The sequence below is a fragment of the Histomonas meleagridis genome, assembly GCF_020186115.1.
Source record: "Histomonas meleagridis strain 2922-C6/04-10x chromosome Unknown contig_221, whole genome shotgun sequence".
Lineage (NCBI taxonomy): Eukaryota > Parabasalia > Tritrichomonadida > Dientamoebidae > Histomonas > Histomonas meleagridis.
The window spans coordinates 37,542-57,133 of NW_027150816.1; the positions used below are offsets into that span (position 1 = coordinate 37,542).

Below are 19,592 nucleotides of genomic sequence, written 5' to 3' on the forward strand. Positions count from 1 at the left end.
AATTTTTTTATGAAAATAATTATTTAATTTTTCTTCAATTCTTGTTTTTGTGTTTCTTCTTTTCGCCTCAGTGCAATGTTTGAGATTTTGTTGCATTTACCTATTACGTATTCATACAATACTTTTACCAATCGTTTAACGTTTAACGTTAAGTTATTGTTGTTGTTCATCGACGGTTTGAAAGAAAATATTTTATGAAACAATGGTTTATTTTATTGTTTTCGTCGAAGACACGTCTTCGATTGAGAGGCACTGAACATCAAGACTCATGAAAGGGCACACTAAATGGAAATATAAAATCCAGCAATTGATGTAATCAATCATAGATCATCAGATCTTTATCAACAATAATTTTTTTACCATGAGATAATTTTTAGCTTTTGAGAACACCAGTCAAAAAAAATTCAATAACAACTCCCCTTTTTTGACAGGATAAAAAGGTTTACAACAACCAAAATCTCTCAAAAAAGGATAATTTAGGCTTGTCAAATTGACAACAAAATTGAAAGAATTTTTCTGAGTGTGAAAGCTTCATAAATATGTTTGCTCTTTTCCTCGCAAGTATCCTCTGCTACGAAGAAATAGAACCAATCGAAATCCCAGAAGGTTTATCAAACTCTGACGCTTGCGCAGTTTGCAAGACTGTTATCTCTGGAATCACAGATATTTTAGACAACACTAAAGTTCAAACTGCTGTCACCCAACTCGCTTCTGAACTCTGTAAGAAATTCAGTCTTACTGCTGCTCAAAATCTTTGCAAGACAATAATTGGTGAATATCTTCCTAAAGTTCTTTCATTCATTGCAGAAGGTGTCAACAAGCTCAACATTTGCACAAAACTCGGTCTTTGCAAATCTAACGATGCAATTGAAGAATATGAAGAGATCGAATACATTGCAATCCCAGAAGGTCTTGAAAATGGCATCGCATGCTCCATCTGCCAACACCTTGTTAAGGGTATCTCAAACATCATTGCCAGCACAACAGCACAAACAAAGGTTACAGAACTCGCACAGAAGATCTGCGCTCGTTTCCCAACCATTGGTCGTAACTTCTGCAACAAACTTGTCACCAAGTATGTTCCTAAGCTTATGACATGGATCAGCCAAGGCATCACCAAGTTAGACATCTGCACCAAGATCAAGATCTGCAAGTCCAACGACTTTGATGAAGATGCATACTTACAACTTTACTTAGAGATGGACGATGACGAAGAAATCGAAGAAATGGAATTACCAGAAGGCCTCGATAACTTCAACGCATGCAACATCTGCAAGGGAATCGTCAATGTCATCTCCAGCTTACTCAAGAACTCACTCGTCCAATCTGCAATCTCATCAGCTGCCACCGCCGCATGCACATCACTCACCAGCGGAGTCGGCTTAGTCTTCTGCAAGGGCGTCGTCAAAGTCTTCCTCAAGCCAATCCTCAACTGGCTCGGCAACAAGCTCGCGTCATCCAGCGTTTGCACCAAGATCAAGATCTGCAAGTCAAATGCCGACGAAGAATTCTACTTAGACTTCTTTGAAGATGACGACGAAGAGATCGAATACATTGCAATCCCAGAAGGTCTTGAAAACGGCATCGCATGCTCCATCTGCCAACACCTTGTTAAGGGTATCTCAAGCATCATCGCCAGCACAACAGCACAAACAAAGGTTACAGAACTCGCACAAAAGATCTGCGCTCGTTTCCCAACCATTGGTCGTAACTTCTGCAACAAACTTGTCACCAAGTATGTTCCTAAGCTCATGACATGGATCAGCCAAGGCATCACCAAGTTAGACATCTGCACCAAGATCAAGATCTGCAAGTCCAACGACTTTGATGAAGATGCATACTTACAACTTTACTTAGAGATGGACGATGACGAAGAAATCGAAGAAATGGAATTACCAGAAGGCCTCGATAACTTCAACGCATGCAACATCTGCAAGGGAATCGTCAATGTCATCTCCAGCTTACTCAAGAACTCACTCGTCCAATCTGCAATCTCATCAGCTGCCACCGCCGCATGCACATCACTCACCAGCGGAGTCGGCTTAGTCTTCTGCAAGGGCGTCGTCAAAGTCTTCCTCAAGCCAATCCTCAACTGGCTCGGCAACAAGCTCGCGTCATCCAGCGTTTGCACCAAGATCAAGATCTGCAAGTCAAATGCCGACGAAGAATTCTACTTAGACTTCGTTGAAGATGACGACGAAGAGATCTACATCGCAATCCCAGAAGGCATCGACAATGTCTCTGCGTGCTCAGTCTGCAAGACAGTTGTCAATGGCGTTTCAAACATCTTAAAGAACACAAAGGTCCAGTCACAAGTCGCAAGCCTCGCCGCCAACCTTTGCAAAAAGGTCCCAGCCGTTGTCCAAGGAATCTGCAAGACAATTGTCACAAAATACCTTCCAAACCTTATGTCATGGCTAGGCAGTGGCCTCACCACCCTCGACGTCTGCAAGAAGTTCCACTTATGCTAAACGATTAGCTAAACCGTAACTTTATCGAATTTTATGGACAATAGTTTTGTCTTTATTTTGATTTGAATGTTTGACGCAAAAGTGGAAATTTTGAGTTAATTTCGACGGTTTTGCGCTTAAGTATTCACTTCACATTTCATGCCTTGCTTACAGGTCTTCGTGAACTTTGCTATGACACAAGAGCAAAAGGCGGCCGCGTCAGAGGCACTCTCGAAGATGGTCGCTAAGCTGACGGGAAAGCCAGAATTTTACGTGATGGTTTTGGTGAACGATAACGTAGAAATCCGTTTCGGAGGTGACCGCGAGGCTAAGGCGTGCTTCATGGACTTGAGAAGCATCGGTTGCATTTCTAAAAGCCAGAACAAGAAATATTCGGCTGAATTCACGAAGTATATGGGAGAGACTTTTGGCGTTGCTCATAACCGTATCTACATCTCATTTGCTGATGCACCTGGTCAAAACTGGGGTTATGATGGCGATACCTTTGCATAAAAGCAAAATTAATGAGATCTTTTTTAGAATTTACATATTTCAAAATATTTTGTTTTTTGCTAAACTAGAGAAGAACTTAAAGCATTTGTTGTAGAGAAAAGTTTACAAGCAGCAAAAAAACACAGAACAACAAAAACGGTTTTCATCGTTGCATGGCACTTTTTATCGTTTAACGGATTTCATCAGATGATTTCATAAAAATTTTTGTCTTTTTATCAAACTTTGTACTGAACTTCTTATGTAAACAAAATTGAAATTTTAACATGTTATTATTTTGTTGAAAATTAAATAAATAAATGAACGATTTCAGGGGAAACATACAATTGAATTGCGGTTGGATTAAGCCCCATAATAACGGTTTCTATCGTCTGAAACATTAACCACATATGCAAGAAAAATCCATTTTGAAGAGATTTGCAATTCTTGATTGGTTGGTTGTTATTATTTTACTTGTGCTAGGAGTGTTTGCTAAAAGGGCAAGATTTCCATCTGATTTTATTCCATATTTAAATACAGACATTGACGAACCCACTAAAACAACTACTGTATCAAAGATCGTACTTTACCCTACCATAGTTGTCGGTGGTATCATTGTTTTGATTTCATTTGGAATATTTAAACGCGAATTATTATCACAAATACTCGCTTCCTATAGCTTTTCAATTGTTTTCACTCTCTTGGTAGTATCTCTTCTTCAAAGAATGATTGGTAGACCTCGTCCAGATACAAAATCATACTGTGGAGCAACATTCTTGGAATGCTCATTTAACCTAAATGAAAAACAATTAAATGAGCAATTCAAGTCATTTCCATCACTTGAGTCTGCTCTTTCTATGGCTTCTGGTATTTTCATATCATTTTTCATTATTGAATCTTGGAAGAAGTTTTCTGTATTTCAAGCATTGATTTCATTATTGCCTGTCTTTTTAGCTATCTTTTATGGCGCTTGTGAAATATGGGATCGCAATAGTCATATCGATGATGTTGTTACAGGATATTTCATCGGCGGAATAATTTCCATTTTCACCTTCAAATCTCTTCTTAAATCTATCCGTGGCTCTGATGAATATTCGGAAGATCAACAGCATCTATCGGATTCAGTATTATTACGCTTTGCTCACTAAGCGAAGTAAATTTCAAACTTTCAAATAAACAATTTCATTATAATGTTTTACTTAATATTTAAACGTGGTTTCAAAATCATTTTTAAAAAAAAAATATAAATGTTTTTAATTATTGAAAATTACATTTGTATGCATCATGGAATGTTAATAAGCTTTTATGAATGCATTTGAAGCAATGTTAATAAGAACATCTATAAGCGATCTCTTAGAAATTACTAAAAGAAGATAAAGCTATTCCTGAATTTAATTTTCTGAAGTTTACATAAAATATGAACCTCGAAATAGACATAGAATCACTTCAATCATACTTAGTTGAAGAAAGAACTATAAACTACATTACAAATGTAATTAGAGATTTTCTTGGGAAGTCAGATATTTTTAGTGCAACTTTTGAAATTGAAAGATTAAAATTTGGAACACAACAACCAAAAATAGAATTATTATCAATGAAAGATGTTGACATTGCTCTTCAATGGCATCTATCAACACATGAGTTTATAATCCCTTTACTCAAGCAAAATTTTTTCCAAGCACCTTTCCAAGCTTCAATAGGAATAAATTGCAACAGTGATTGCTCTTTAATATTTAACACAGTTCTTTCTTTGGATATGTTTTCTCCAGGGTGTGTTAAATTTCCGATTAAAGCAAATATATCACATCTCATTTTTAATGGGAAAATAACTTTTCAATACCTTGGTGATACGCTTATATTATTTTTTGATGCCAGCCCAGAGATTGCTTTTAATTTGGATTTGATTCTTGGAGCTGATGAAAAATTATTTGATCAAAATCAAATTCGAGATTTTGTGCTAGAAACACTCAATTCTTGGATTAAGGCAAATGTTGTGTATCCAAATGCTTTGAAATTTCCATTTCTTCCAAATGATGAATAAATATTTTTTGTTTTTTACAATTATTAAATAAAATATAACTTAATTTTTGCAAACAGAAAAAACATTCATAAGAAATAAAGAATTATATGTTTACCTTTCTTAAATGAAAATAAAAAAATAAAATTAGGTGCTTGCATTTTAACATCTATTTCACAAAGCTTTGAAGGCAAAAGTTTAACGCCATGTAAAGCTTAAATGGGAAAAACTTCATTTTTAATTCTTTCATATTTTCATTATAATAATGGGAAAGTCCCCAAAACTCCAAAATCAGTTTTTGAACATGAATACGATGATTTTTCATTCATTTGTTGAAATTTTGAATTTTGAATTTTTTATCATTATTTAAAACTAAAACAAAAAATATTATAATATTATAATATTATATTGGCTTTTACTAATCAAATAGGAACCAAATTTGTTTTGTACTCATTAACAAAATATGAATTTTATAGATTCAATGAAAATTTTTTTGTAATAAAATATAGCTATTAAAAATAATTTAGCTACTAAACAATTTATTGGAAAAATCTGAGCGTTTGTGATTCTTCATATGCTTGTTTTTCATGTGTCAAATCTTCAAATTGGCGCTTTAGATTATTTAAATGAAGCAGTGCTTGACTTACATCTGGTGGCGCTTCAGATTTAGCAATTTGCAAACGATTTGAAATATCTGTATGTTCATTTTCAAGCTCTTCAGTATTATTGATGAGCTCTGGTTCCATTATAGAGAACGGAATTAACGATAGAAACTTTCTTTGAATTAATTCCGATCTTGATGCAAAAAGAGGCGTTGGTGAAGATGAATTGTTATCAATCACGCCAAGAAATTTTGACTGATTACGAGAGGGCAATGAACTAGAGATTGATAGCGCCTCTTCATATGAAACTTTGAGTTTCCACCAAGAACCATGCCGCTCTTTATCTGTTACTTTTTGGAAAAGTTTAAACGAAGAACGACGGCCGCAAAGCGCTGAAGAAAATAGCGTGAACCGATGGTTTCCTTGCTGAAGTTGATTCCCAATTTGAATAGTTGCATTTTTGACAAGCAAAAAAATATCTTTACAACGACATGATCCATCATTATACTCTGATAATGGAGCTAATAGATGTATGGCTTCAATGATAGCATGCTCTATATTATGATAAGATCCAGAAAGTGATGGAAGTTTTTTGCTCATTTTGTTTCATTTATTTTTCATATCACATTTCGAAATGTTAAGTCAAGTTACTTAACGGTCGATATTTGAAAAAACGGTCTCTTGTGATTTATTAATATTTTCCACATGAAACCAAAGGAACATTGCGATTGGGAAACACTTCTATCAAACACTTCTTGAACAAAAAGGAATTGATATCAATACTAATGATATTTATTTGTTTTATTTAATATTTATTTTAATAATTTTGGATTTCAAATTAATATTTGGAAATTATTTAAATTATTTAAAACAGCACTTATATGGGTTTTATTTAGCAAGAGAATATTAATTTAAAATAGTTTTCTAATAAAGTATCCCCGAAGTACAATAGTACTTGAATTAGTTTTTAAATATTTCCAAATGATGCAAAACAAAAAGATAATAAATAATTTCCATATGAAATTTTATATAAAACTATTCATAGAAAATTTAGTATAATTATAATATTATAATAGTTTATACGACTTATTTTATATTTCTTCAATTTTCAATCTCTAAATTAAATGATATTGTTTTTTTGATTAATAGAGAATTTACAAAATTTAACAAAATCCAAAATATTATTTAGAAGAATTCAAAAATTAAAATAGATATAAAAGCAAAACTAATAATTTATCAAAGTTTGGATTTATTTTTTGCCGAAGGCAAAAAATAAATCCAAGGTGAAAAATAGGTAATTTTTTTCTCAATCAATTGATATGGATTTACATGTTCAAGCGGTTCGAAGTCAAATTTGAATTGATGGACGAATAAAAATGGCTCAATCAGCTTGTATCGTTCTCAAAAACGTTCTAGAATAAAGCTCGTCAAAAACGGTGGTATTGACTCATATTTGGAGAAATAGAGAAATCAACATCATTACATAGAATGTTAAATAAGTCTAAAAATGTAATATCTTCAAAATTTGAAAGCACATGAGATAAAGGAATTGATATATGTATCTCAAGTCAATGATCATTTGCAAATTAAATTTGCATAGATATTTATTCAATAAAATTGAACATAATGCTAAAATACAAAAATTTAAAAAAAAAAAATACATCAAATGAATTCAATGATCAAAAATCGTTTTCATCAGAAAAAAATGTATCGTTTGTCTCAAGATATTTCATGAATATGTTGTACTTACACAGAAACTATTTTATTGAGAATAAATTATTAATCACATTAAATAAGTACATCATTAAGGTATTACGAAAATTATCATATCATTCATATTTTCATTAAATTCATAAATTCAAGAAAATCAAGATTTCATATAATTATTTGAAATGAATAACAAACCACGCTATTGTGAATAAATTTCAACAATTTCATTTCTTAACAAACCAAGGATCATTTAATTTGGCTGCCATCATCATCACAATGGCAGAAATAAATAAGGCATAGAAATTCAAGACACTTTTCGGATATAATGACGTACTTTTTTGAGAAAAAAGTAAAAATTTGATAATATTTAAATAAATGATGGTACCATCATTCAAATTCGCTTTTATTGGCACTTATCGTTGCCTCCTATCGTTCAACGTAAACCATGCAAAAGTCGATTTTGTCACTTTTTGGAATGAAAGAATAAATCTATTCCGTGCTAATTATGATATTATTTTTAGATTTATATCAACCATAGATGCAACTATGGATATATATTATATATTCATGATATCAAGATCGTAGGATGATTGCTATATACGAATTGCAGAAATCGAAAGTCAATATTATACATAAGTATTAACACATTAAAAACGGTTATGCCGATAATAGTAAAAAGGGTAAATAATAAAAAATAAGAAATGTATTGTAAGATATGGTTATGCATAACCTTTCATCTTATAACGGCCGGTACGAGTAATTGGATGAAAAAACTATTTATAAAATTAATCATAGGAAGCAAAGTATTACTGAAAAAGGATAAAACATAAATCTATATTTTATTTACATAATCATAATGGCTTTGATATTTGTTCAGGTTTTTTTTAGATGTTAATTTTAAAATGTTTTAAATTATTATACTTATCTAAATAAGAATCAATCTTTTACAAAAATAACATAATTATTTTCATTTCCTAAACCTCTTTTTAACACCTCATACAAATTCATTTGAAAAAAAAAGAAAAAAATGAAACACTATCGTAGTGATTGGGGCACCTCAAATTTCAAAGAAAAACGATAAAACCGTAAAGCACGAATGATCTGTTGTGTGTTGTTTACTTGGCTGGGGAAGATTTACGACCAGGTGATGGGTTGCGTCCTGGTGACGAGCTGCGTGCTGGTGATGATTTGCGTGCTGGAGAAGATGAGCGATGGATTTCTGAGTAGTCAGCAATCTTTTGCTTACGGATTGGCTTTGTAGTAACTTTGCTCTTGTCTTTGGTAAAGATAACGTAAAGAATGTAACCAACAACAAAGACGAAGAAAAGGTATAGGAAAACTGTACCAAGACGTTCCTTAATGTTGACAACTTCATAAAATTCAGCTGTTTCGTTGAAGAGAAGAACTGAATAGTTAAGGCCATCCTCAGATGTGATTTTAGCGTAGATATCAAGATTGAATTTTCCGGATTCCATTTCTTGGTCAAGTTCACATAGGTGAAGGAATGTAGTTTGATCTTCATTGGAAAGGCGACCTCCAAGGCCGTATGATGTGAAGTTCCAAACAAAATCATTAGGATCATTAAGTGCAGTAACGTGTCCGAAAACCTCTTGTAAGCCAAAACCTTCTTCGCTGTTAACAGCAAATGAGCTAATAACACGGAAGAAGCGCTTTATTGGGATTTTGTTATTTGGATAATCTGGGAGCATGGACTTTCCATAAATAGCCTCTGTTTTAGCGAGAGGAAGGAAAGGGCCATTACGAGGAGAGTACACGCCTTCTCTTTCTTCTTCAGAAAAAGCAAAAGAGAAAAGTAAGGTCAGTAACATTGGCTAAATGAAGGCTGTCAAATTTGTCAAAACTTCATTGACTAACTCTGTTTTAAATTATTAAAAAGTGTCAATATAATATTAACCAATTACATCATGATTTTTTTTTTATTTTATGTTTATGCAAAAAGTCCAATATTACAATACAGAGCTTTTCATAGATTAAAGGAATTTTACCAAATTTTCTATTAAAATTTATCATAATTGATCATCATTTGTTTATTAAGTGTTAAATTTTTACAATAACATGTATTTTATCGATGCTAGTTGGTTCGTTACTACTATGTGTTGGCTGAAATTTATTTTTATTCATTCAATGGATTTGTATTCATGATTGAAGATTGGACGATAAATACAATTAAAAAATTAAATGAAATGCAATCGTTATTGAGTCAATTTATCCTATCGGGCAAACACTTCACATGGCCATCCGCCAGAATTATGCACATTTTAAATTCAATATTCCGAATAATAAGAATCTTATTAGTTAGTGTATCATTATGATATTATCATGAAAACTAAAGTCATAGGGAAAAAATGAACAAAAAATTATTTGCAATGGAGGAATTTTTAACACACACCGCAGTTAAATCACTTGAGATTTTTGTGAAACAAAATGGCTGCTTTTTGTATGGAGAAATTGAAAATTAAAAAGTGAAAATTTTTCTTTGCAATATATCCGCCCAGGTAATTAATTAACCACTCAAAATTCAATACGAAACGTTATAAACTCGTTATTTCGCATCACATTCAAAATGGCTTCAACCGAGCAAGTGAACGCTTTCTTGGATAAATTCGACGAAGCAGACACAAAGAAAAAAGGAGCTCTCGATCAATCTCAATTTAAAGTGCTTGTATCTGAGGTAATGGCAGGAAGGACAGACGATGAAACAGCTGATATGTACTTTAAAGGAATAGATATTGATAATTCCAAGACAGTTTCAAAAGAAGAGTTCAAGGATTTTGTTATTGCAGCCTTAACAAATGACCAAGAATACATCTTAAAGATGGCTTTCCGTTCTATCGATACAGATCGATCTAGATCCCTTGACTCTAAAGAAATCAAGAAGATATCTAAGTACTTAGGACAAGAAAGAACAGATGAAGAAATAGAAGATCTATTGACGCAAGTAATCGGGAAAAAGTCAGGGAAGATAACATACCCACAGCTCGTTAAGATTTTGGTAGGTAAAGAGATAGATCCAAAGTCAAAAGAAGCTGATCCATATGATGGAAAACTCAAATCAAGCTGCTGCAACCTTCTTTAAAAGTCGTTTTTATTTATACTTTTGAAAATTTTTGCATTTGCTTATGATGATCTATCAGGAGTTATCAACAAATTTTTTGAAAAAACTTTTCAAGTTGGACATACGATAGAAATTTCAGAACGACGATGTTTTTTTCTATGAAAAACAATCTTTTTGTTTGTCGATTAAAGACGAAAAATTATGCACCTCAGGGGATTCGAACCCAAGACCTTCGCGTGATAAGCACTACTCTCTAACCGCTGAGTTATAGATGCGAAAGAAAAATCATATTATGAAATTATACAAAAAATGTTATGAGTGAGATAACGGTCTCAAAAATGCGAATAAACGTCTATAAATGAAAAAATATCCACCAGGAGCAATCAGCCCAAGGTCAATAAAACCAACTAACAAAACCAAAAATGTTTTACATAAATCATCAGCTGGTACTTCATTTTTAACAACGGAAAATGCTAAATCCAAAGTTCAAGAACTCCAAAAACAAATCGAATTAAAAGAACAAGAATTAAATCAACTAAGGGAGGCAATGGCAAACAATAATAATTATGATAATTCCGGTCCTCAAGTTGAATTACTTCGGCTTCAAAATGCTTTTGATCAAGTTTCGAAAATATGTGAATCACGTCTTCAACCTGTAATCAATAAATATCAACAAACTCAAGCTCTTTATGAAAGCAAAAAATATAGAGTTAAGTTATTACACCAAGCAGCAAAAGAACGTGACCAAGCAATGAATATTCTACAAGATCGAATTGACATCATTACCGGTGAATTAGATTCTTCAGAATGTATCGAAGTCAAAGATCTCGAATTCAAGGAGCTACTTACAAAATGGCAAAAATCTCACCATGAAATCGAAAAGATTCGATTTGACAATCAATTCAATTCCATTAAAACCAAAAATTTTTCACGCATTAATGACTTCATTGCCAACCAGCTTAAAGAACTAACAGAGAAAGAAAACCAGTCAAACAAACATCTAAATCTTACCAAACAAGAAAATGAATCACGTCTAAATCGGCCACAACAAATAATTGATGATGAGTGGATCATTGCACGCCATACATATGATAAACTACATATTATGCTTGAAGATGCAAAACGATCTGTACAATTTCTGAATGAAACAGCCGACCAACTTTCATTATGTAACAAGAGACTTACCGAAGAGATAAATGAAGCAAATGATGATCTTCTAAAAGTAAAAAAGTTTCTTCCTTTCGCATCGCATAGTGAAATAGCAAGTAAAACCGACGGTTTTTCTATCGGCGACTTAACGGTTTTACAAAGTCACAAAGATTATTCAGAAATAATTGTAAATGTTGAAAGAATAAAAACTAATTCATTAAAGTCAGCACTTGAAAATCTTCGGAAGAAAGTTGATGAAATGAAAAATACTGCCAAAACATTACAAAAATCAGAAGAAGATTCAAAAATAGAAAAAGAGAATATGGAAAACTCATTAAAAAAGGCTCAACATTTGTGGGGGATATTAAAATCTAAGCGAATGTTTGCTGATGAGGAAATATCTTTGTTGAAGAATAGGATAAAAGAACAAACAGAAATTTTAGACAAAATTAACGAAAGTACAGAAAATGCTCATAAAGAATATCAAAAGCAACAGATAATATACAAATTTAATGAGGAAATTCATAATTTGAAACATATGAATTTCGATAAATTTACGACAACAATTTCGAACTTAATATCTATACAAAATAAACTGTAATTTGTTTGTTATACATTTTTTTCATTAAATAAATTTATTGCAAATGATTGAATTTGTTTACATTTCATCTTGTAGCGATTTTATTTTTGATATATATTTATTTGATGATTTACATTCAAAAAAAGGAATCTTTTCATCTTTACAATAGCATTATTATCAAATTTGAGAAGTTATCATTAAAAATAAAACAAATTCGATGAATTTATGCAACAATATGCTTAACAATTCCCATTTGACTGTTTATTGAATGTAAATGTTGAACTTCAATTATCTTTTAAAGATGCTATTATGGGTGCCGTGTTAAATGTATGTAATATTTTCCATTAATTATTTCGAAATATTAACAGTTGAGCTAATTTTGCATATATAATTTTCAAGCGCATAATCATTATATACTTACATTTGGATGTACCTTTATACAGTAGCAAACACCAAAATGAAAGTTTCATCATTTTAATTAAAAAAGATCAAAAGCGAATGAATACATATTCTCAACATATTTTATAAAATATAAATTAAGATACATTATTCGCAAATTTATTTACGATGTAATATTTACAAAAACGGGAACTGTGATATCATACAAATTCGTCTTCAATTGAAATGATGTCGATATTTTCTGTTTCGGAGCTGGCATCAAGGAGATTTTCAAAGTCATCTTCAATCCAGGATATACTACTCCAGGAAGAGCCAAAACTTTCACAAATTCATTACTTGGCTGTGATACAGAGAAATGCAAAGGTGTAGCGCCAAGGTTTGTTAACGTTAGTTTTGTACTAGCAGACATATTTTGTCTTATATTTCCGAAGTTAACAACTTCAGGAGTTGTTTTAACAGTTAAAGGCTTTTTTTGTTCTTTGGGCGGTGCCCGTTTAGTGACGATAGGAGTTTTAATCACCGGCTTAAACGTCTCCGGACGATAGACCGGGGGCGGGTCCATTTTTGTGGTGCCCCTTGGAGGGTCATTTAGGGCCACCCTTGGCGAAATCGGCCTTGACAAAGTCGAAGGATGTTCTATAGGTACTGCAAATTCAGCTTCTTTACTTTTCCAATAATTTAATACCTGCTTATCACGCAAATCAGCGACTTTCATAGAACGAAGATTTGCTTGAGCTTCTAAAATCCTTGGGGAAGGTGTATGAGGAGGTAAAAATGTTTTTTCTTCTGCAGGGACAGTCGAAGGTCTATTTTCATCGAAGAACTTATCCTGATTTCTCGAAAATTGTTTCATTATTAAACCAATAAATAATTTTGAGTCCATTAAAAACTTTTGAAATACAGATTCAGCCAATTTTCTATTTTCCGCTTCTTTTTCCTTTGTAATTACGGTACCTTTTTTAGGTTTTGGTATATGAATTAATTTCATTAAGTTTGTTCTTTCTTGTTTTGTTATTGGTTTATTTTCTATGAATGCGAGTGGTTCATTATTTTCGTTATGTAAAGATATTATTTTACATAAAGAACCAGTTGGATGCATTATTGTGTCTACATATTTTGTTGGCCCTTCGACTTCTATTGTATCAGGACGCAAAAATTCTGTTACACGTAAATCGGAATTCACCACGAAGAAATGTGGCAAGAACGCCTTATGTAAATTAACTTGTTCTTGTTCGACCAAATTATTTTTTATCGGTAAACCTTTTCCCCAATGTGTATTATATACTGTTAATTTCTTTTTATTTGGAATTTCGACATCGATTTCACACATAGCTTCAACGCCATTAGAATCAGCAATCAACACGTTATTGTTTGATTTAAATTCACAATGATTAACACTTATATACATTTGTGATGTACAAGTATCGAATTCGACACTATTTTCTGTTATTTCAATGGAATAATCATTACATTTAATTTGTGAATATTTATCCGAAAATTGCATTTCGAATTGATCAATAGATAATACAAATCCTTCTCGATTCTTATAGATGATTGGGAAGTTAATAATATCATATGATAATAAATCTATGGATTGTTCGATAGAACATTCATGATTAAGTAATATTCGTCGACTTCCATCGTTTTTAATATAATATTCGATTTCATCAGGCCTGATAACTGATTTGGCGTTCTCTATAAAGTCAAATACTTCGGCATGTTTAGTTTCAACATATTTTACACCTTCTTTAGTTTGTATAAACATATTACTGTCTTTATCAACATAATACCATTGATCTTTTTTATGATGACAAATGGTACCATTTGAGCGAACTATTACTTTATGATCATCTTTTTGATTCGTAATAAAAGCGCCTTCTTTAGTTATAACATTTATTTGTTCATCATTAGCTTTTAAATATAAATTTTGTTGATGGAATTGTATCGTTTGATTATGAAATAATATGGTAATACTATAAGGGAAATCTATCATTATACGAATTTCTTCAATAGGTAATATAATTATCGAATTAGAACGACCACGAATTTCAAATAAATTATTTAATATCGCTGAATATTGGAATTGGATTTGTTCATTAACTAAATCCCTTTTTAATATAACTTTCAAATTATCATTTAGATAATAAGATGTAGAAAAAAATGAAGTGTTTGATGTCTTTAAAGGTAATTTATAAAACTTTTCCGAGGTTTTAATTCTTTGAGATAATTGTGGTAATAATAAATTAAAATCAAGTGAATTATGTTTAACATTTGCAGGAGATATATTATTTTTGTTTTGTTTTTTATTGTTATTATTATTAATTTCATTGTTATATTTAATATATTCAGTAATACCATCAATAGTTTGTGGCATAAAATATTTTGGAATAGTATTACTAATGCTCTTCGAAATAGGTGGTAATGAAAGAACATAAAGTAATCCAACAGATTTATCAAAGTATGTTTCAATAAGTTCATAGTTATGAATCGAATTATTTAATACTTCCGCCGTTAAATATTCCGATTGATAAGTCCATTGTTGCCAATCAAAAAATGTCATCGGTAATCCAAGTTGATATTTCTTATTTGCCGACATTACTAAATTATCAAATTGTTGTCCTGCATATGCATAATAATTTTCGGGTTTCGTCAAAAACTGGGCTAATGTCGTCGTTAGTAATGAGTCTTTTGGTGGTAATTTCCATTTAATTAAACAATATAATAATTGATGTAAATCATATGGAACAGTATGTGGAAAATAGGACATGAAAAAACCTTGCGATAAAACAACTTTTCGATTGATTTCTTTCTTACCTTGACGAAAGATTTTAGAATATTCTTCATCAGGTTGATCGTCTTGTTGATTTTCATTGGTAAAGTTGACGGCTTTTAATTGATAATAAATCGCATCTACAAAATTGTCACTGCTTTCATTAAGATAACTTTTGAATTTGTCAGTGGGAAATTTGTTTTTTGCTGTTGGGATATGTATAAATTTTTTGTCATTAAATATTGTATTATATTCAACTCGATATTTTGATAGGTTAATAAGCTCAGTTTCTAATGATTTAAACGTGCTGGAAACCTCATCACCAGCTTTGACTTCAATAAAAGCAATATGTGGTGATGAAGAATCTTTTAATGAGACCCAACGAAGTGGTGGATTTGCATTAGGATGATAAATAAAATCAAGTTCTGAGCCAGAAATAACTCCTTTTTTGGATGGAACTTTGTCATTTTTTTTGTTATTTGTTACAACTTCTTCACTTGGATTTATTGTTCCTTCTTTTGGGACAATAGAAATAAATGTATTGAGATCAACATCATTTTCTTGAAGCGTTTGAAGCTGTTTAGGTAAATAAGGATAATTTAAAATGATGTATAATAGATCAATTCTTCCATCAAAATGAGATTGATCTGTATTTACACGTGCATTTTGCTTTACTTTAGTTGCGTTTGATTTTTGTTTTTCGGCTGCTGCTAAAATTTTCTTTTTTGTTTCAATATATTTGGAAATATCTTGATCAATTTTTTGTTTCAAGCATAGTGAAAGATAATAATCAATGTCTTGCGTAGATTTAGAATTCTTTCTGTCGGATTTCATAGAACGATTCGCTTCGTCAAAATAATCAAGAGCATTTAAGAATGAAACATCTTTTTTCAAATTAGTCTTCATATAAGAAAATAATGCATTTTGGTCAACTGCATTTTGAACAATATCAATTGTTGCAATTACTGTGTTAATTCTCTCTTGATCTAGCATTTGCCAATAACGTTCTAGCCAATTACAGTGCCAGAAATTTTTTGTCATTTTAGAGACGCATTTTTTCATACATTAATTTTATTTAACGTTTTTTACTAAAGATGGATCAAAACGCTATAGATTTACAAAATAAATACCAAGAAGATTCGGTCAAAATCAGACACATTCAAAGCTTAGTCCAAGAGGCTCAATGCAAAGAAAATTTGCTAGAAGATCTAAGCAAATATAAAACTTTTAATCAATCAGGAATTGATGCAATAATACGCTCATACCAAGGATGCCAATATGATTTCATTGATTGGGTGAATGAATTAACTCTTCAAAATATGAAATCAATTTATGATGTTTCATATGAATGGAGTGAAGAAGCAAAATCTTATGAGCTATCCGAAGACAATGCTCTTTACCTCATTGCTGAATCAAACGATTCACCAATCGGTTTTGTTCATTTTCGTTTTGAAGATCAAGAAAGAAGTTTTGTTTTGTTTATTTACGATATACAAATAGAACCAAAATATCAAAGCTGTGGTCTTGGTACCTTTCTCATGAGTGCTATAGAAGCACTTGCTTATAAGACAAAAGTTGATTGCTTAATGACATTTGTTTATAAAGCAAATGAAAGTGGAATGCGATTTTTCAATAAATTAGGATTCCAACCAGCAAAATCATCGCCAGAAAATATCGCACCTGAAAATGCATCTGAATTTAAGCATGTGATTTTATACAAACCAATTATGAAAGACTATGATCAATAAAAGATTTTAATATAAATTTTCTTTCTACATAAAAGAAATAACAAAATTCCAAAACCAAAATTTTCTCGTTGTAAACAAAAGTGCAAAAGGCATACATTCAATTTTCATTTATTGAATTGACAATCTCTGTTTGCCGTTTTGAAAGCGTTCGATAATTGAATGAATCATTCACAATGTTTTTTTCGAACCTCACAGTATCATCTTTAATTCTAAATTCAATTTTAGGAGGTTCCCCCATGATTTCACAACGGGCTTCAACCATTCATCTTGATAAAATGAAATTATCAAATTCTTTAACAAATGTATTGTATCTATCAAATTATAAAACACTTTCTATTTATTCATCGGACTTCAAAAACTTCTTAAGTTCTCCAATTAAGGTTGATTCTGAAAGTATTCAATATTATAAGCTTAGTTATAACGAAACATTATCAATAAACAACAACCAAACCACAATAATTTCTCGTTGTCTCTTCATTAATTGCACAAATAGAGACACTGGTGGAGGAGCCATTTATTTTGTCTCTAATGTTCAAAATTCGTATTTAAATATTAATTGTTCTGGCTTCATTAATTGTACCTCTCCTCAAGAAGGCGGTTCTATCTATGCCGACATGTTTAGAATAAGAATTGATTACATATGTTTTGAAGAATCCACATCACCAATAAATGATATGGCAATTTATGCCAATTATCACTGTCACATATCTGATATTCAAGTGTCCTCTGGTGGTGACGGAGAGTTTGCCAATCGAGTCTCAAGTCTTAAATCTCTCATTACGAAAATTAATGTAACAAATCGAACTCCATCAACACTCTTTGATTTATCATCCTATACCTCTGAAATCTATTACCTCACAGTCCATAACGTTTCCACAAACTCACTCTTTTCAGTCAAAGAAACAACTCTAATATTTCATGATTCGATCATAACCGACTCTAATTTTTCCGGTAATTTGATATCATTCGAAGACTCTAAAGCCCTTATAGTCATGGTTTTGTTTGTCAATGTTCAATCTGAGAATGTATCATTGACAAATTCGATAATCACACTTGATGCATGTTACGTCAATGACCCCAAACTTTTCGCTAACGTCACCCATACGAACCAATTAAGCGAGCCAAACCCGAATCTCACTTTCACAAATAATCTCAATTCTGACATCTGTTGGATCGGCCACCCGACATGGGATACGTCGCTTGTTCACTTCGAAATGAACGCCTCTTCGTTCTCGTTCATGTTGTTATGCGTTGCGATTGTTTTGTTGTACTTGTACATGAGGAAGAAGATCAAAGAAGAAGTTGACAACGCGGAGTTAAACGAAGAAGATCGCGACAAGCTCGAAAAAGACGAAGAGCTGCTATCGATAGAGGATATCGAAGATGTACCACCACCAAAGAACGAAAATATCAGCAAAACCAAATAATATATCTAAAATATGTAAAACATATGTTACAAAATTGTTTTTAATATGAGAAATGTGACCAAAAATGCGTTTTCATTTGTTATCGAAAATTTGTTTCGGGTTCGAATTGATATCACTCTGACTCCATTTGTTTTTACTAGAAAAGTTATACGTTGTCCTTTAAATATTCCATAGAAACATGGAAAGATTTGGATATATGTTTGAGAATAAATTAAATATTGAAAAGCTTCGTCTTACACAAAATGAGTTCTTTGGAATCCGTCCTCTAAAAAACCATTTTAGATTGTTTCATCAAGCTTTTGAACTTTTATTATTCAATTTTATCGATTTTCATTTGAAATGTTTAAGAGCTGATGTTTTTTGACACATACAAGTTCATTTTTTTGTTGATATTAAATTTATTGGTATGCACAATTAATTGTTTTAAATTTGTAATTTCTAATTCCACTGGGTTTGCTGAAGCAAGTTCATACAAAGATAATATAGCCCGAATTATCATTAACGGAACAGTAAGTGAAATTCCGGAAAATGCATTCTCTGGTTAGAAATTATTATCATCTGTTGATATTGGAGATAATGTAAAGAAAATTAGTACAAAAGCTTTTTATGAATGTAATTCATTGTCTATGGTAATCTTTGGGAAAAATTTAACAACAATTGAAGAATGGGCATTTTCAGGTTGTACATCATTAATATGTAATGATTCTACCTTCTGTTAAAGAAATTAAAAGCTACGTATTTAATCAAGGTAGCTCGTTAGCAAATATTACAATTCCATCTTCAATTATTACAATATGTGATAGTGCATTTTGTAATTGCAAATCATTAGCAAATATATAGGGGGTGCAAAAAGTCCTGACCCCACCCCCTTTTCTTGATATCCTCTTGATCTAGAAAAATAAATTATATATAAATAAAAACTATAATGCATGTTTAAATATTTTTTAAAAATTTTATTTACATATTGAAATATAAGTGATTGAATTTTTTTCCCCCATTCAAAATCGTCACTTTTTCCACCACAAAATTTAATGGAAAAGTCGGAGCTCAAAATTGTTGTAAAATATCATTTTTTGCAAAAAAAAACACACACACACAGCGCTATGTGAGCTTCGTGCTACGCACTCGCTCCCACTCGGCTACATAAACTAAAGGATGAACGGTGCAAACGCGGT

General features: G+C 31.7%; 8 protein-coding genes across 8 annotated transcripts; 5 read left to right on the plus strand and 3 right to left on the minus strand.

The window, feature by feature from the left end:
- Positions 1-539: 539 nt before the first annotated feature.
- GO595_003631 (surfactant B protein) lies at positions 540-2,471 on the plus strand (the record flags this gene model as incomplete). The annotated part of the gene is made up of 1 exon (XM_067916673.1): positions 540-2,471. One exon carries the CDS (start codon positions 540-542, stop codon positions 2,469-2,471), a length of 1,932 nt encoding a protein of 643 aa, XP_067776211.1.
- Positions 2,472-2,609: 138 nt separating this feature from the next.
- Positions 2,610-2,963, plus strand: GO595_003632 (macrophage migration inhibitory factor family protein; the record flags this gene model as incomplete). The annotated part of the gene is made up of 1 exon (XM_067916674.1): positions 2,610-2,963. The coding sequence occupies one exon, from the start codon at positions 2,610-2,612 to the stop codon at positions 2,961-2,963; it is 354 nt and encodes a 117-aa protein (XP_067776212.1).
- Positions 2,964-3,349: 386 nt separating this feature from the next.
- Positions 3,350-4,087, plus strand: GO595_003633 (PAP2 superfamily protein; the record flags this gene model as incomplete). Its single annotated transcript, XM_067916675.1, has 1 exon — positions 3,350-4,087. One exon carries the CDS (start codon positions 3,350-3,352, stop codon positions 4,085-4,087), a length of 738 nt encoding a protein of 245 aa, XP_067776213.1.
- Positions 4,088-5,495: 1,408 nt separating this feature from the next.
- On the minus strand, positions 5,496-6,158 carry GO595_003634 (uncharacterized protein; the record flags this gene model as incomplete). The annotated part of the gene is made up of 1 exon (XM_067916676.1): positions 5,496-6,158. The coding sequence occupies one exon, from the start codon at positions 6,156-6,158 to the stop codon at positions 5,496-5,498; it is 663 nt and encodes a 220-aa protein (XP_067776214.1).
- Positions 6,159-8,383: 2,225 nt separating this feature from the next.
- GO595_003635 (translocon-associated protein TRAP alpha subunit) lies at positions 8,384-9,097 on the minus strand (the record flags this gene model as incomplete). The annotated part of the gene is made up of 1 exon (XM_067916677.1): positions 8,384-9,097. The coding sequence occupies one exon, from the start codon at positions 9,095-9,097 to the stop codon at positions 8,384-8,386; it is 714 nt and encodes a 237-aa protein (XP_067776215.1).
- Positions 9,098-9,852: 755 nt separating this feature from the next.
- On the plus strand, positions 9,853-10,365 carry GO595_003636 (EF hand family protein; the record flags this gene model as incomplete). Its single annotated transcript, XM_067916679.1, has 1 exon — positions 9,853-10,365. The coding sequence occupies one exon, from the start codon at positions 9,853-9,855 to the stop codon at positions 10,363-10,365; it is 513 nt and encodes a 170-aa protein (XP_067776216.1).
- A 2,270-nt stretch (positions 10,366-12,635) lies between these two features.
- GO595_003637 (uncharacterized protein) lies at positions 12,636-13,325 on the minus strand (the record flags this gene model as incomplete). Its single annotated transcript, XM_067916680.1, has 1 exon — positions 12,636-13,325. One exon carries the CDS (start codon positions 13,323-13,325, stop codon positions 12,636-12,638), a length of 690 nt encoding a protein of 229 aa, XP_067776217.1.
- A 3,940-nt stretch (positions 13,326-17,265) lies between these two features.
- Positions 17,266-18,417, plus strand: GO595_003638 (uncharacterized protein; the record flags this gene model as incomplete). The annotated part of the gene is made up of 1 exon (XM_067916681.1): positions 17,266-18,417. One exon carries the CDS (start codon positions 17,266-17,268, stop codon positions 18,415-18,417), a length of 1,152 nt encoding a protein of 383 aa, XP_067776218.1.
- Positions 18,418-19,592: the final 1,175 nt, after the last annotated feature.